At 37.7% G+C, this 17,582-nt stretch overlaps 1 protein-coding gene across 1 annotated transcript in view; it reads right to left on the bottom strand.

Moving 5' to 3' along the window:
• Positions 1-17,582, bottom strand: part of LOC116717239 (formin-like protein 13) — a 50,377-nt gene that overhangs the window by 11,789 nt on the left and 21,006 nt on the right. The window contains exons 11-15 of the mRNA XM_032558466.1: positions 11,342-11,428; positions 6,021-6,173; positions 843-972; positions 670-702; positions 408-505 (exon numbers count right to left, since the gene is read on the bottom strand). Coding sequence (XP_032414357.1) covers positions 408-505; positions 670-702; positions 843-972; positions 6,021-6,173; positions 11,342-11,428 — 501 coding nt within the window. The remainder of the gene's footprint in view (positions 1-407; positions 506-669; positions 703-842; positions 973-6,020; positions 6,174-11,341; positions 11,429-17,582) is intronic.

Below are 17,582 nucleotides of genomic sequence, written 5' to 3'. Positions count from 1 at the left end.
GTTCGTTGTTTGGACTGTGTCTTCGACATTAAATATCATTATTCATCCAACCTGGGTCTACAGCGTTTGCCTCACCACTCTCAACGCACCACCGCATGACAGTTATGTGATTCTTACTTTTATATTTTGTGTTGTTTGTCTTTTTATAATATACAATGTAGCCTACATGTGTAATAATTCTGATCAGACAAAAATCACGAGAGGTTCCTCCAGGCTCTAATCTCAGGCCACTTTCATTCAACAGATAAATGATGCTTCTATAGTTCAGATTATCGATGTCTGCTATATTTCCCGTAGTATTTATGCTATAAACACAGCCCACTACTTTTTTTTTTTTTCAAATTAATGGTAATATTTTCCTAGTGATTGTAGAGGGAACTAGAAATGATAAGACATTTTTACTTCACCTTGAGATCTTTAGTGAAGTTTGGGTGTTGAGCTGCAATGTTTCTCTTCTTGATGGTTTTTCTGTACTGAAGTACTTTCTGCACTTCGTTCTTCAGCACTGTAAAAACATAACATCCTCAGCTCAGACCTCATGGAAAGACATTATGTTTTCACAAAATATACTGAAATACAATGAGAGATGTAATGCTTTCTCACAACTCCACCTACAGCAGTACCAGCATAGTGAACACCAGTCTTTGTAGTAAAATGTGATCTACTTACCATCCACTTCTGCGGTCAAGCCTTTGATGGAAGCTTTCCAAAGGAGAGGGGGAGAAAAACACCAACACTGATATTAAATATAAATGTACGTTTCATTTATCAGCCCTTAACTCAAAAGCGCCCCACAGATTTTTTTCTTCTGCTGTTTTGATCAAATCTTGACGAGCGAATACCTCCAGGGACAGTTTCAAATTCTGCCAAGTCCTGGGTAAAAGTGGCCAGGCCCGGTTCCTGCAACATGATCTGCTCCAGAAGGGCATGGAGCAAGGTGAAATTCTTGTCCCTCCCACGCAGCTGGGAAAGCTGGAGATAAAGAAAAAGCAGACTGAAGGTTGGAAAACATACCGGCTGACTAAAGGTTTTTATTCCGTTTTTGTTTCTGTAATAATTTGCCTTCTTTATTTTCTTGTGTGCATTTACAGTGTATTGAAAAATATGGGCACATCCCACTGCATTTACAAACACTTAAAAGATATATTTGATTAGACGGCAATCTTGTACTTTAACCCCACCACAGAAAGTGAAAAGATAGCTGTTAAGTTATTAATTCAAAAATATATTTAAATATAGATACAAGTATAACCAATGCAATATTTATCTGTGGAATAAGTAAATAAATTCCCCATCAGAAGCTGGGATATATACTGTATATATATATATATATATATATATACACACATTGTTGTTGGTATTTGCATAATTATCAATCAGTGTAAAATACTGCAAGGCAAAATGCAGATTTCTTTGTAGATTTGCTAATGTGTTTAACATCATTATACTGTTCTAAGAATGTTGTGTTGTTTTGAGAACTATGTTGAAATAAAATGCTTTAAGATATGAGTGGATTCGAAGTTGATGGTGAGACACAAGGTGCCCATATAAACACATACAGCACTTAAATTTTAAACTTTATATTGTGCTCACACTGAAATACTTAAGAAAAAATTCAACTTCGTTTTGAGTGCATTTATTTAGTATGGAAGAAATCCAACATTAGGGAACATTTGTTCTGGAGGCACACTTATTAACATTAGCAACTTCTATCTAAAAACGCATCTGTAACTACCTTTCTTTGTTTAAACTTTTCTTTAATTTGATTAGTGTTTCAGAACTTTTACTTAGTAATTAATGAGTTCATGTTTCCCTGGTGTATTAATGTGATGTAAAAAAAGAGGTTAATTTTTCTTAATCACAATTTAAAATGGGAAAACAAGAGAACATGTAATTTCAGAAAGGCAAATGTGAGTTGATCTTTAAAAAATCCTAAAATGTCTACTGAAGAACAGTTCATTTCCTAAACAGTTAATTTCACATCAAGTCAAAGAAGAAATGTAGAAGTTTAAGGCAACAGGAATTATGAATATGTGAATACTCATAATAAATAACCTTCATTCTTGAAGGTTATATTTGTGAAAAATGTTGTGTGAGAAAATGCTTTTGTCATGAAAGAACATCTTATACACATATTTGCCAGTAAGTGTGGAGGTGCAAAACAAAACAGATGTCATAGTGTCCTAATATTGATAAATAAGAACCAAATGTGATGTGAATCATATAATAAATAAACAAAAAGATGATAGTTTGTGAAATTCTACACATTTTTTTATTAATGGTAGTAAGTCTGATAAAATAATAATAATGATGATACAAATTCAGCCTTGTTGGTTTAGCACATAATTGAAATTCCTAAGGTAGCTCCCTTATCCTTTAACAAACTTCGTCCTTTTTTCTTTCTAGGTTATGTTGTTTACCAGCTTAGGCCTCTAAGGGCTACATATGCAAGACCTGCACCAAGTATTGATGCTCACAAGAAAAAAAAAGATCTGAGATAACCTCGATGCATTTTCTTGAAAGAGGCTGGTCATTAATTTGAAGAGAGTCTGTCTTTAGCAGCAACAGTTTACTCTTCTCAATTAGACCTGGAAACACCTCTGAGGAAACACAAGGTCTCTGCTTTATTAAACGGAGCCCAATACGCTTTACTTCTGTGCCCAGAACCCTGGTCCTCAAACTCCCCCAGCAGAGAGTCAGACTCCAAAGAGTAGATCAAGTTAAATGCAGAGGAATTAAATGAAAAGAACACCGGCATCATGTTGTCATAGAGAAAAAAATGTCCATAAATTAACTCAATCAACCTTAAATTGATCCTTTTTTTAGTTAAGAAGTATAACATCTTCAAACAGCAAGAAAACACTTCAAGCTGCTTTCTACTTAAGAGCTGAAAGGATATCAGTTGATGTTTGGCTCTAATTCCACAGTAATAAAACGGCCTAGCCACCAAAACCAGATCATAATATGTCTTGAAATACGCAATCAGCTAATAAAACACAATTCAAAAACACACAATAAAAAAATTGTGCTCGTCACATTCAGTTGTTTTTACATGTTCGCAGCGTAATGAAAAATTATTTGACCTGATTAAATATAAAATATAGTTTATAAGTGGTAATTTTAGATGTCAAAGTAAAAGGTCTACCCAAAACAACCAAATCCTCTGTGAAAAAGTATTTGACCCCTAAAACTAATTAGCACTGAAAAATGTCATTAAACATAACAATGATTAACAATGATTGTAATTTCCCCATCTCTTTGTAGACTTGTTTTAATTCATGGTTGCTTGTAGCTCTTTTCATGAGCAGCTAGTTTAAGATCATGCCAAGACACCACAGGTGGATAAAACTCTGAACTTTGACTAGGCCACTCCAAAATCTACACATTATTTTTCTCTATAGTCAATCAGAAGTGAATTTTGTATAGGCCTATGGCCACGTTCTTCTTTGGGAGATTATTCTGAAGCAGCAGGCAGTCCCAGATCATCACATTACCATCATCATGTTTCGCTGCCTGCATATTGTTATTTTGAACTCCTGTTTTAGTTTTACTCTAGATCTAACACGTTGCACAAAGTTAAACTTTTGTTTCATCAGTCTCTGGAATATTGTCTTAAAAGTCTACAAAATCATCATGATGTGTTTTTGCAATGGGATGGGCCTTTGAGTTTTTCATGCTAAGAATGGATGCTGTGTTGGTTTTAAGGCTGCAGCTTGAAAGAAAAAAAATATTCTTGCATTTGATACTTACCATACTGTACCATACTGAGATCATAAGTTGGTTAATGACAACTGCATATTGAGCATGTGGTGTTTTTTTTTCATCTTTTGTTTGGTTTAGTTAATTCTTCAGTTTTCTTATTTTTAATTAAAGAATCTTCTCATTTATTGTTTTAATCTTGTTCCATAAGATCAACCTGCCAAGGACCGTACTTGAAAACTAGCATCTGTTGCTAAATCTGGCACATATAAACAATACTCTGAGCTTGTTAATTAACCCTCCTGTTATGTTCGTTTCTAGGGTACAGCAAAAATGTTCGTGGGTCAATTTGACCCAGGGAGTGTTTAATCATGCAATAGTGTCAGAAACCAAAAAATTCCTCCAAAACATTTTTGTATCTGATTATTAACTCCAATACTAACCATTTCAATCAATATTTGTGCAATGATGTTTTATTATTTCTCAGAAATTAAGGATCAGTGACGACAACCTGCTCATTTACTCATTTGGACATAAAAAATGGAATTTAGATTTTTAATGTCCACTGAAAAAAACCTAGACACAAAAAAACAATAATTTCCTTGAAGTTGACCTTTGGTAAATTATTTTATATTATACTTTTTTTTTTTTTACCAAAGGGTGATCTTTATAATTGAACTTGAGACACACATACTGTTCTGGGTCAAATTGACCCGCTGATTAAAATCAAGATAAATGAGTCATGCAGAGAGTATTTATGTTTTCATCCACTTCTGCTGAGTGTCACTCAGAGTGGGTGGAGTTTGTCCACAGGAACAGAAAAGATTCCCGTCAAAGGTTGTGTGAACACCTGCTTTCTCGCAGTTTCCTAGTGAAGTAAAGAGAATAGTGAGAAAGTGGGCTTGTGTGTGTGTGGTTGCGTGTGTGGGTGTGTGAGTGTGTGTGTGGTGAAATATGGTTCATAACTGCAAGAAAACATATAGAATTGGACATTTTAAAATCTTTTTTTGCACTTTAACCTGACTGCCGGGTCAAATTGACCCGAACAGTATCGATGTAAAAAGTAGACCTAGGGTTTGGTACAAATGTGTAAAATGAATAAATTTTCAACTTATGTCTAGAGTGCACCTATTAAGACAAATAGAAAACGTTTCATGCAAAAAAAATGCTTCTATTTTTTTTTTTTAATTTGTAAATTTTAAAACGGGTCAATTTGACCCGGAACATAACAGGAGGGTTAAGGTACATTTCCCCATTTTATATCTTATCTTAATGAATAAATAAGCAAAATTTAGCACTGGGGTAGTATTGTATTCATACACATGACCAGGTAGGTCTGGGTAGTTTTTTTCTCTTAATAAATGAAATCCTCATTTGAAATCTGTTAACTTTGATGTTTGATGTGTACCACATACAGAGGCTACAGTTCTTAACACAGCCTTCCTGGGTTTGCAGCATGTCTTCCTGCTTCCCTCTCTGCTTACTTCCTGTCTGGTACCTGTCAATAAAGGCCACTCCTGGCTAAATAAAATCTATAAAAAATATATAATTGGATGTGTGTTTTCAGATTTTTGAGCTAACGCCGAGGTAGATGAGAAATTGATTAACGTTTCTCAATCAATCTTCCATTTCTTAATGTGACAAACTAAGAAGGTCTCATTGCAAATCAAAAAAAGTGATTTGCACTGAGATTTGTTCTTACCATATTTTGGGTGCTTTTGACCTTTTCCTTAAAGCTCTAAACATTTCATCTTTTTTGACCTTTTAATTTTCATATTAACAAACTTTAAAGTTGTTTAAAACTCAAGATGTTTTGAAAACAAGATAAAAAGGTTTTCAGAGCAACAGCAGTGGAGCTCTAGGTGTCTCTTAAAATTGGTATACTGGTTAAAGATCAGATTTTTTTTCTTTTTGTAATATTTTTTTTTTAAGTTTCAGAAATATTTATCCACATACTTTGATAACTCCAAGAAGTAAGAATACCACGCAAAGGTTTCTTGGTGCAAATGTGAAACCATGATGTAATAACCATGAAATTTTTACCCCTAACCAGACCAAGTAAATTCACTTTTACATGATGTAAAGATCCACTGGCTTGGCTGTATGATCTTATGCACCAAGCCACTCATGTTCTCATTTTGTGCCAAGTTTGATTTCTCTAGTGAAGCCAGGCAGCGACACAGTCATAGCCCTGATTGAACCTACCTGGCCAAGAGAAAATGGCAAGGTGCTCAGGGACCAGGCTGTGTATGTCAATGAGCAGAGTTATTAGGCAGAGGCGAACCTCAATCAAAGGTCAGACGAGAGTGTTGGAATCGTACTTTGGTTAAGGACGAGAGGCGGAATCCCTTGGCCTTTTCCTTTCCGGCGTTCTCATTCAAGTAATTGCCTATAGCGAGGAGGTACTCCAGCACGGAAACAAATGACCTGGAGTTGTACAGCTGCTTGCACATTCTGATCTTCTGGTTAATCAGCTGCAAGACAAACACAAGAAACACAGACTAAAGTCATTTGTCTGTAATTCAAGCTCCTACGTCTCACTCATGCTAACTTAGCTGTCAAAGTAAAATGTCTACCCAAAACAGCCAACTGACTTAATTAAATGACTTAATTCATTTAGTCACAGAACAGCTTTGAGACAAAAAGAGCAGCATCAGGCTTTTTGGATGCTACAGTAGTTGTGTTTCTATTTGAAATTCTGTTACAAAACCACATTATCACCAAAACGTTTTATCCAAAAACGAGTTTTTTTTAAAATGTAGAGTTTCCATTAAACAAATGCATTTTCAAAATATCAAATTGTGCAGTTATGTAGTCAATGGAAACACAGTTAACGAAAATCATTACACATAAACAGCCTTATCACAGCACCTCAGTTGACCTCATAAAATGAATAATCAGCTTCCTGTTGTTGGGTAAGATTATTATTTGGTATGCATTTGTGTCAAGTACAAATATCCCCCTAGAATATCACACAATTTCCATGTTTAACCATCTCTGAACAGATCCTGTTGAATATGGATAGAAATCATGCTGGAGAGAAATCAAAGTGGGATTTTAGGTTTTGCCAACGGTGTATTAGAGGAAAAGGGGAGTTGGTGTTGTGGGAATTATACCACTCGAAAAACTTTTTTTTTTCCAACTAATGCCCATGCCAGCCATCAACAATCGTGCCATATGTTTCTATTTTAAGAGTAACCTCCCTACGCCTACAATTGGGACAGTCTCAATTAAACTGAGGAGAAAGCAGATATCCAGCTACATCATATAATTTGGCTCCGAACACGACCATCTGTGGAAAACCACTGTGCTTCAGCAACAATCAGATCAGCACAAAATCACCAATGCTGTTTTTATTGAACCTTCCAAAGGTGTATGGAGGTCAAAGTGTATCAAATAGAGAAAATAGTGGAACACAAGTTTTTTTTTTCATTTTATGGAAGCTTAATCATGCTGTTATTCCTTTAAAGACATGTAAAAAAGACCTAGCATTCAATCTAATTCTCACATATGTAGAGGAGGCAAAATACTAATTACAAAAAGTTAATTTATAATCATTTCATTCAAATGTAATATCACAATTAAAGTTAAACTCAAATTTATTATTTTTATTTTCATTTGATTTTGATTTAAAGTACTCTTTGAATTAAAAATCTTGATAGAGAATCAGTGTTGGGAGTTAAAGCTTAGGGTAATGGGACAGAGGCCTTCCAATCCCAGAGACAGGGACCTCATCACCAATTATAACTCATCAAAATATTAGTGGAAACATTTTTAAAAATCCTAGTCGGTAGTAATACAAAGAGTCTGATTGTTGTAATGTCAGAATTAGTATTTCCATTGATTATTAGGGAGGGAATTAAATCATTGATGAATCGTTTTTAATAAAATGTAAAGAAAAAAGTTTTTATTTTTTTAACATGGCAACTGCTTTTACATATTAATATTTTTTGAGAGAGAGATCGAGATGCTCATCTTTTTTATATAGCATTTTCTTTCAATGGGTAAAAAACACCATCAGTACTGCTCGATGTTGCTTTAGATTCACATAAATATTCATACTTATTGTAAATGAACTGCTTAATTTGAATCTTTGTGATTTTACAACTACATAAAAACAAATATAGGTGCTCAAGCTTTGCTCTTTTCTGTGACTCTGAATACATTTCTCCATTCACTCCCTGAAAATGTTGCACTTGGTTTTGCCATGCCGTGCATCACAGCTTCAGGTGACACCTTACTGTCTGCTGCATCATCAGCTTAAACTGTGTGTCTTTGACATTTTCTAATACATTTGGCATCAAACTGGGCACATCAAATGGTTTAAAGAAGGAGTTGGGTCCACAACACAGAGTAAAACCTGTCATCCTGGAAACAAGGGAAAAAAACCTCCCAGGTGAGAAGCATTCCCCTGGTTGGCGACTCTGTTCTTTCTCTGACAGGTGGCATGTAAATCATCTTAGTGTTCAGGCTTATGGACGTCAGTCTATGAGGATTCAGGGATTTAGAATATTTTGCAGCTAATTGGACACTAAACTTTGAGCACAACATACAAGAAAATACCGAAGATTAAGGATCGGGGTCATTTTTCCCCAAAGCACATGCAGGCAAATCCCATACTTAAGATTGAGTGACCTTTCTCAAATAAATCTGAGGGAGGAAAAAGAAAACAACAACAGGAGCAAGGAGCCAGGAGTAAATTGAAACTTAATGAAATTGCTAATCTTTCTTCTCGAGTCATCTTCCCGGCACACAATATGTTTGTCTCTGTGTGTAAGACAAAGAAAAATTAGTATTGCAGTGAATGGATCACAGTGCCATCACTCTTATCCGCTGTTTCTCTTCATTTTCAGGCGGTTAGCAGACAGGAGATTAGGACTGAATCAGCAGAGCAGAAAGAAACAAAAGCTTTTGAGAATCAAATAAAAAATAAAAACGCAGGAGCTGGGAGGTATTTTTGTGTGACTGCAATATCTTCACAGCCTGCGGACCCCAATGCCAATAACAACAACCCACTATGAGAATGTTAAAGATTACTTTGACTAATGATAAACTTGGAATGTTTGTATACTCCTATTGAACAGGGCTAAAAGATTTTGTTTTAAAGAATATAAAGGAATATGTTTCAGTTGTAACTTTTTATTTCACTCTAGCTGGATTAATTTAAGTCTTTACTTGACTACGGAGCAGAAGTTTGCAGACAAAAGTGAAAGTTTACACGTTTTCCACAGTTAAAACTCCAGAGTGGGTTTTCATTGAGTATAAAGCACTTTTGAACAATTGAACCTGATTTGATTAAGATCTATCTTTTCTTTTTGATCACAGAAGTGTCTGAAAGTGCCCCTCATACCTTTTTATTTTCAAGACTATTAACCAGCGAACAGAACAAAAACATATGCTTAAATGACCCCTTCAAACATAAAAGTCAAAGTTAGAAGAAAAGCTTTCATGTAATAATTTCAACCACAAATGTTCTTTTTTTTTACTTGTATCCATTTATAAAGTCATAATTAAGGTTTGCATTAGGGAATAAATGAGCTTTGTGTGGGTGTGTGTATTTGCTGAGGAGAAAGACGTTTTAATTTTCACCTACAGCTGCTGTGCAGATCAGAATCTAAAGCATCTCCTGCTTGTTTTACCCTTAAAGCTGAGTCCCGTCTCACCAGTAGCTCCTCATTTTTAGCCATCTGCCAAGCATTTCTAAGGGGTCAGGTGTCCTTAGAAACTGCTGTTGCAGGAAAGGACCAAACAGAAAGAGGAATCTAGCTCATAAAAACATATTTGTTTTTATGAATGGGTAAAATTTCTAAATGTATTCTCAAATGTTAATACTTCCCCAGCTAACTTATTCTGAATGCATCATTTCAGATGTTTCTTTCTTGTTATAGACTTTGTTTCAATAATGGCTACTGGTAGCTTAATAAAACAAAGGTCTGGAAAAATAATAGGAAGATATGAAGTAAACTGTGCAGTTGGAATCAAATCAGCAAAATACAGCAAAAGTCGATAAAAGTTATATTTTTAATCAGTATTTCTGTATTTTAAATATTCACTTCTTTCCCTTTTGGATGAAAGACTGAATGCATTTGTTTTATCTTTATTTATTTCCTGCTGAAATAAACTATTATTAAATCAACATTAATTTGATTACAAATACATTTAAGTCTTGATTATCTTGATTAGAAGGTCTGGTTGTTTTTTTTCCATTTTAATTGAAGTGTAATTATCATTGATTGAGGCTGAATTAAATCTTGATAATGAGAACTATAGAGCAGTTTGCTTTTTTTCATTTGTGAGAAATAATTTAATTTGAAGGGAACAATTGACCCTTCAGACTGGCTTTTGATAGATGATGAAACTGACTTATGTATACTAACATTTGACATAGCTTGTCAATGCTACACTATTAATCATTGGTAAAAAATACCAAAGCTTAAATATTTCTCATTTCAACATGTTCCGCCATAACAACAATGATATTAAGGTATGCAATTTAAACAAAACATGTTTGACTGTGTTCTTCTCAACAAGCAATAAACAAGAAAGACGTGGTATTTATCTGTACACTATACTGTGACAATAACCCAGATAAGTTACTAAAACTCTTTGTAATATGTATCTAACATTTTGACATCTGAGCATTTCCAGTCAAAAAATTAAAGATGAATTGGTGTAATAAGGAAATCAAAGTCCCACAGTCAGGAAGAGTGAAGAGGCTCACAATCAAAGCTGTTTGAGGTTCAGTGTGAATTTTCCACAATCACTGATGAGTTCAGAAGCCAATAAAGATGCTGTTTTCATTTTCCTACTGGACTTGGCACCTGCCACCCTGCTTTAATAACAATAGTATCACTGTGTTTGATTGGCTGGCTAACTGGCCAGACCTGAACCTGAAAGTTGTTGTCAAAAGGAAGAGGAGAGACACCAGACCAAACAATTCAGGTGAGCTTAGGGGCACGCCCGAAGCAACAGCAGACGGGTTTCCATTGCAAATGTGTTACACTTTAGCAATGTTCTGCTAATGTTGAAAAAAAATACAGTTTTACAATTGAGATGTTTCCATTAAACAAAAAACGCAAGTCACATGTGAATAAGTTTGAGAAATCCTTACAAAACTCGCCACGCCATCATCTTCCAACTACATGTCATATGTTCACATTCTTTAAGAAGCTGAAAGCTGGGTTTTTATTAGCTGGAAATGCAATCATCAAAATTCACAACAACACTTGAAATCCATAACTCTGTATGTAATGAGTCTATGTAATTTATTAGATTTTTTTTTATTGAATTACTGAAATAATTTAGCTTTCTGACAATATTCTATTATCTTGTGTTAGATTACTTTCAACACATTATTGAAAATGTAAATTAACTGAAGATTTTTTTTATCTTTAAAATACTCTTGGCTTTATGTTTTTTTTCTTCAACAAGCATAAAAAGTAATACATTTCTACATCTGCTGCAGAATTCATGCCACAAATCAACATATACCAGCATATTTATTTGTTTATGTAGTAGAAATCGGCCTCCTGACAGCATGCAATAGGATATTTTAAACACTATCTGCATTAGCTGTCAAGGAATGAGGAAATGGGATTTACAGTAGTCAAAGATTTGACTCTGGATGATGAAGTGAACTCACGGGCTGCAGGTCTTTCATGCTGATCGGGAGCTCTCTCAGCGTCAAAAGCAGGTCGAGTTGCGTGCTCAGGTAGGAGATGTTGCACATCTGCAGCAGAGAAAAAACGTAAGGCTAATGAGTGCATGGGGAAGAGTCCAATTATCATACCATCAGACAACCCATTTCCATGTGATTATTCCAAAAGATCTAAAACAGCTGCTGAAGCAATTTACACACGTTTTTTCATCCCATTCCTGCTGTGCAGCAGGTCTGTTAACAGGCTGATTTAACAGACAAACTGAAAGCTTGACACTTTGAAACGATTGGCTGGGCCGCCGGCTTGACCTTTGTGTCTGAGCTAACCTCTAATAAATCACTCCACACTGTCAGACCATCCGGTTGATGCTCACATATCATCTCCCCAAAGCCAAAGGGCAGTTTGTCTGACAGATACTTAGGGAAAGACATTAGGATTGGAGCTGGAAATCCCAGCCATGTAATCATCTGGATTTTTATTTTTTATTTTTTTGCAGCTATATTTAAGTGTGAATTCCTCCTCATACAGAAGCAGCATTATCCTGCTCATGCTATGCTTTCTAAGACATTTAATATTCCTGATTTGAACAATGTGCAGTCTGAAAAAACAAATGACAACCTTTCAAAGTAATTGAGTTTTATGCCTCAGTGTGTTTTTTTACATTTAACCTCCATCTCTGTGTAGCCCTGTGATGGACCGCTGATTTGTCCATGCTGCATATTGATGTTGGCTCATAATAAACAGCACCATTTTTGTCAAGCACGGTAGTGGAGGAGTAATGATTCACTAAATTCTTTTTATTTAGTGAACCTATACATCTTTCAGCCAACAGCAGAACCTTAATTCAAACTGGGTCAATAATCCTACATTCAACAGCAAATCTACAACAGAATAGTAGAAAACGAAGTCAATTGGGTCAACTGGGTCAATTGGACTTTTACTGGACAATGGCTCAGTCTATGTGGGATTTCAATAAAGAGAAATAGTTGTGTTTTTTTTTTGCTTAGGACCAGATTTTTATCACTTTGTGATATGTTAAACCTTTTAATTCAAATAAGGTGTAATTACTTTTCGTCGTAACTGTAAAGATACTGTAGCTGCTATGTATTTAAACATCTGCAGAATGGAAACATGTTCACACATGAGAAACATTCTGTAGTGACATCACACCTTCAGGTGTTTAACTTTTTCTGAGGTTTTGTTTTGTCAGATTCAATAACAGCACAACGTTAACAAATACTATACACTTAATTTACATGGATTTTAATTTCAGTGCACCACACATACAGTGTGACATAGGGCAATTATGGAATGAAACAATTCCAATTATATAGCTGAAATATTTAGGTAGAATTGTGAGACAGATAACAGCACAATTTCCATCAGGGCTAAAACTCTGCAGGTTATTTCTCTGCTGGATGAGGATGCATTTGAGCTAGAAAAGAGGAACAAGTTTTCATGTATTATTTTTCATACTCTGTGGTGAAAGACCCCCCAAAATAATATGTTTTTGTTTAGCAGATAGTGAAAGCAAACATACTCTTTCAATCAGACTGTGGAAACATTCCAGCTGCCAGATTTTATGATCCAGTACAATATAAATCACAAAGATTTCCTTCATTGAAATTCCAAACATTAAATCTTTTATAAAGATAACCAGTCCTTTGCAATGTGTGCAAAGTGGAGTTTAAGTGGGGACGTACCCTAACATTGAATATTTTGTAAAGATTTAATGTTAGGCCTGTGACTGGGACATTTTTGTTCTTTACATACAAAATATGTTGCACAGACAAAATAATTGTTTTTTTGTTTTGAAGTTCTACATGCAACTTAGTTAACAAAGAGAACAGATCTCCATGTTTGAAACAAATTCCACTTTTAATTTTAGTATATTTAATAACATTTGCACTTTATAAAACAAACCCATACGTGTAGAAAATAAACAACGTTTGGTGTTTGCATCCCCTTCACTATGATACCCCTAATTTCAATCTGGTGCCTTCAGAAGTCACTTTATTAGTAACCAGAGTTCATTGGTGTACAACTGTGCAAGCAAGAATATATTATGCAATATTTTGTCATATAATTCCCAGTAGAATACACTGAAGTTTGTGGTTGTTTCATAATAAAATGATGTGTGAATACCTTCAAGAGGCGTTGTAAATAGATATTTATCAGGTTGTGGTCATGATTTGGTACAAAAGCAAATTCCGTGTTTATTGTTGTCGAAAGAAGATAAGCAGGGGATTTCCAGGCTGTCAAAAAAAAACAGAAATTAAAGCTGCAAGCAGCCTCGGGCGGCCCTCGCAGCAAGCGCCGCTCCGGCCTATTGGCCACCGCGGGGGTTCCGGCCACCGCAGAAGCTCTCGCGCGATTTCCAGAGCCGCAGCCCGCTCCCCACCGCGGAAGCTCTGCCGCAGTTTCCAGCACCGCCGCCCGCTAGCTGCCGCAGAAGCTGTCGTGCATTTTCCCCGCCCGTCCACCGGGCGACACGCGTGAATGCGTTCGGCGGCGCTCCCCGACGACTGTCCAAAAAACTGGTGCAGATCGGTCGATGCGTCGAGGAGATACAGCCGATGTATTAACTTAGGGGGCGCAGTGGAGCCAAATTACATCTCAATCCCGTTGGGCTCTATAGAGGTGAACAAAGGTCATACATATCCAGTTTGGAGCCAATCGGATGATCCATGCTTGAATTAGAGCCAAACGTATTAATATGGCGAGGGACTGATATTCGCCATTTGGCCACGCCCACACGGTTCAGCCAGCAGCGAGCAATGACAGAGCTCATCATCCGAATCATCTTGATTAGGTCAAGAGAGCCATAAACGGAGCTTTCCAAGGAAAAAAACGGCACTTCCGGTTCCGAGGGGGCTGGGCTTAGATGACGTCATAATGTGATAACGTAGGATCGACGGGCAAGCCTCCAGGATCACTCAGGCCAAGTTTGATGCAGCTCGGTCAAAATATGTGGAATGTAGAGGCAAACGTATACGAACGGCGTTGCCGCCATTGAAAACTCTTGGCACTTTAAAGCAAGCGAGACCAACTTCCTATCTGTCATCCAACACAGAATCACCTTGATTAGGTCAAGAGAGCCATAGATGAAAGTTTCCAAGGAAAAAAATAGCACTTCCGGTTCCGAGGGGGCGGGGCTTAGATGACGTCATAATGTGATGACGTAGGATTGACGGGCAAGCATCCAGGATCACTCAGGCCAAGTTTGATGCAGCTCGGTCAAAATATGTGGAATGTAGAGGCAAACGTATACGAATGGCGTTGCCGCCATTGAAAACTCTTGGCACTTTAAAGCAAGCGAGATCAACTTCCTATCTGTCATCCAACACAGAATCACCTTGATTAGGTCAAGAGAGCCATAGATGAAAGTTTCCAAGGAAAAAAATAGCACTTCCTGTTCTGAGGGGGCGGGGCTTAGATGACGTCATAATCTGATGACATAGAATTTTCAGACATCACACCAGCATCACTCAAGCCAAGTTTGGTGCAGCTCGGTCGAAACATGTGGAATCTAGAAGCAAAAGTATGGCATCGGCGTTACAGGTCACTTCGCCACGCCGCCACGCCCAGCTGCTATCTCAAAGCCGGTCAGGGTTGGAAACCTCAACACACCAACATGTCTTCTGTCTCTGGACACAGGTTCATGTTGATTAGGTCAAAGGGCTAAGAGAGCGACCGTTCACAGTAAAACATGACACTTCCTGTTCTCAGGGGGCGTGGCCTACGTGATGTCATCATTTGACCATATGGTATTGTAGGCCACCTGATGACGATCAATCACTGAAAGTTTGGAGTCTCTGTGAGTTTTTGTGTTAGAAATACCAATTTTTCATTTTTTCCTGTGTATTACAAAATCGAAGAATTTCATCTGCAGGGCAATGCTGCCCTCTGGTGTCGAATTACTGAAATAATGAAACTATTTCAGTGGCCAGCAGAGGGCAGCATTGCCCTACAAACGACGAACATGTACTGTTTATTATGTAATTACACAGAAGATCTCTCTAATTCATTCTGAGGGGGCGGGGCTTAGATGACGTCATAATGCGATGACGTAGGATCGACGGGCAAGCCTCCAGGATCACTCAGGCCAAGTTTGATGCAGCTCGGTCAAAATATGTGGAATGTAGAGGCAAACGTATACGAACGGCGTTGCCGCCATTGAAAACTCTTGGCACTTTAAAGCAAGCGAGACCAACTTCCTATCTGTCATCCAACACAGAATCACCTTGATTAGGTCAAGAGAGCCATTAACAGAGCTTTCCAAGGAAAAAAACGGCACTTCCGGATCCGAGGGGGCGGGGCTTAGATGACGTCATAATGTGATGACGTAGGATTGACGGGCAAGCCTCCAGGATCACTCAGGCCAAGTTTGATGCAGCTCGGTCAAAATATGTGGAATGTAGAGGCAAACGTATACGAACGGCGTTGCCGCCATTGAAAACTCTTGGCACTTTAAAGCAAGCGAGACCAACTTCCTATCTGTCATCCAACACAGAATCACCTTGATTAGGTCAAGAGAGCCATAGATGAAAGTTTCCAAGGAAAAAAATAGCACTTCCTGTTGTGAGGGGGCGGGGCTTAGATGACGTCATAATATGATGACATAGCATTGTCAGGTATCACACCAGGATGAGTCAGGCCAAGTTTGGTGCAGCTCGGTCGAAACATGTGGAATCTAGAAGCAAACGTATGGCATCGGCGTTACAGGTCACTTCGCCATGCCGCCGCACCCAGCTGCTTCATCGCAGCCGGTCAGGGCTTGAATCCACAACACACCAACATGTCTTCTGTCTCTGGACACAGTTTCATGTTGATGAGGTCAAAGGGCTAAGATAGCGACCGTTCACAGTAAAACATGACATTTCCTGTTCTCAGGGGGCGTGGCCTAAGTGATGTCATCATTTCACCACAGGGTATTTTAGGACACCTATTGATGATCAATAAATGAAAGTTTGGTGTCTCTGTGAGTTTCTGTGCAGGATATATAAGAGTTTCGTGTTTCATGGCGAGTAGGTGAACTTTGACCCCTGGTAACCCCCCTTCAGCAATCTCAGACAGTCACCAATTTGATAACTTTAAATCAGACATGCCTTATGATCAGACTGACCGAGTTTGAAGCCGATCAATCGAAATCCCTAGGAGGAGTTCGATCAAATGCAAAGGCTGTAAACGTCAAAGTCGAGGTCCAAAATGGACCTTCAATACAAAATGGCCGACTTCCTGTTGGGTTTCGACCATGGCTCTAAGAGACTTTTTTGTACGTCCTGACAAGATACACATGTGTACCAAGTTTCGTAATTCTAGGTTAAAGCATGGCTTGGGGCTGTTCATTTAAAATACTCTAGGGGTCGCTATAGAGAAATTAGGCCACGCCCACCAAATTTTGTTATGAATTCCTGTCGGAGGGTGGATAAGGATCCATCCTAGTGAGTTTAGAGCAGCTGGGCCCGAAATTGTGGAATTCAGAGCCAAACGAAATTCGACGGCGTTCGCAACGCCGCCACGCCCACCTGCTATGTCAAAGCCGGTCGGGGTTGGAATGCTCAACACACCAACATGTCTTCTGTCTCTGGACACAGTTTCATGTTGATTAGGTCAAAGGGCTAAGATAGCGACCGTTCACAGTAAAACATGACACTTCCTGTTCTCAGGGGGCGTGGCCTAAGTGATGTCATCATTTGACCATAGGGTATTGTAGGGCACCCGATGACGATCAATCACTGAAAGTTTGGTCCCTCTATGTGTTTTTGTATAGGAAATATAAGAGTTTCGTGTTTCATGGCGAGTAGGTGAACTTTGACCCCTGCTAACCCCCCTTCAACATGCTCCAAAACTCACCAATTTGATAACTTTAAATCAGACATGCCTTATGATCAGACTGACCGAGTTTGAAGCCGATCAATCGAAATCCCTAGGAGGAGTTCGATCAAATACGAAGGCTGTAAACGTCAAAATCGAGGAAAAAAATGGACGTTCAATACAAAATGGCCGACTTTCTGTGATAGTTGGCTTATAACATTCAATGTAAGTTCTGAGTCTTTTGGTGAGCTCTACAAGTGTACCAAATTTCATGTCTCTACGATGAAGTACGTTCATACCATTGTGTCAACAGAAAATTGCTAGTTGCCGCCGTTCAGCAATTTTTTTTGCGATTTTTGCGACAACCTTAAAATTCAAAATTTTTAATTTTTCTAGTTGCGACCGCCA

The sequence above is a fragment of the Xiphophorus hellerii genome, chromosome 1 (genome assembly GCF_003331165.1).
Source record: "Xiphophorus hellerii strain 12219 chromosome 1, Xiphophorus_hellerii-4.1, whole genome shotgun sequence".
NCBI classification, from domain to species: Eukaryota; Metazoa; Chordata; class Actinopteri; order Cyprinodontiformes; family Poeciliidae; genus Xiphophorus; species Xiphophorus hellerii.
Note: the sequence above shows the minus strand (reverse complement) of the source record. Positions and strands in the feature narration are given on the sequence as shown.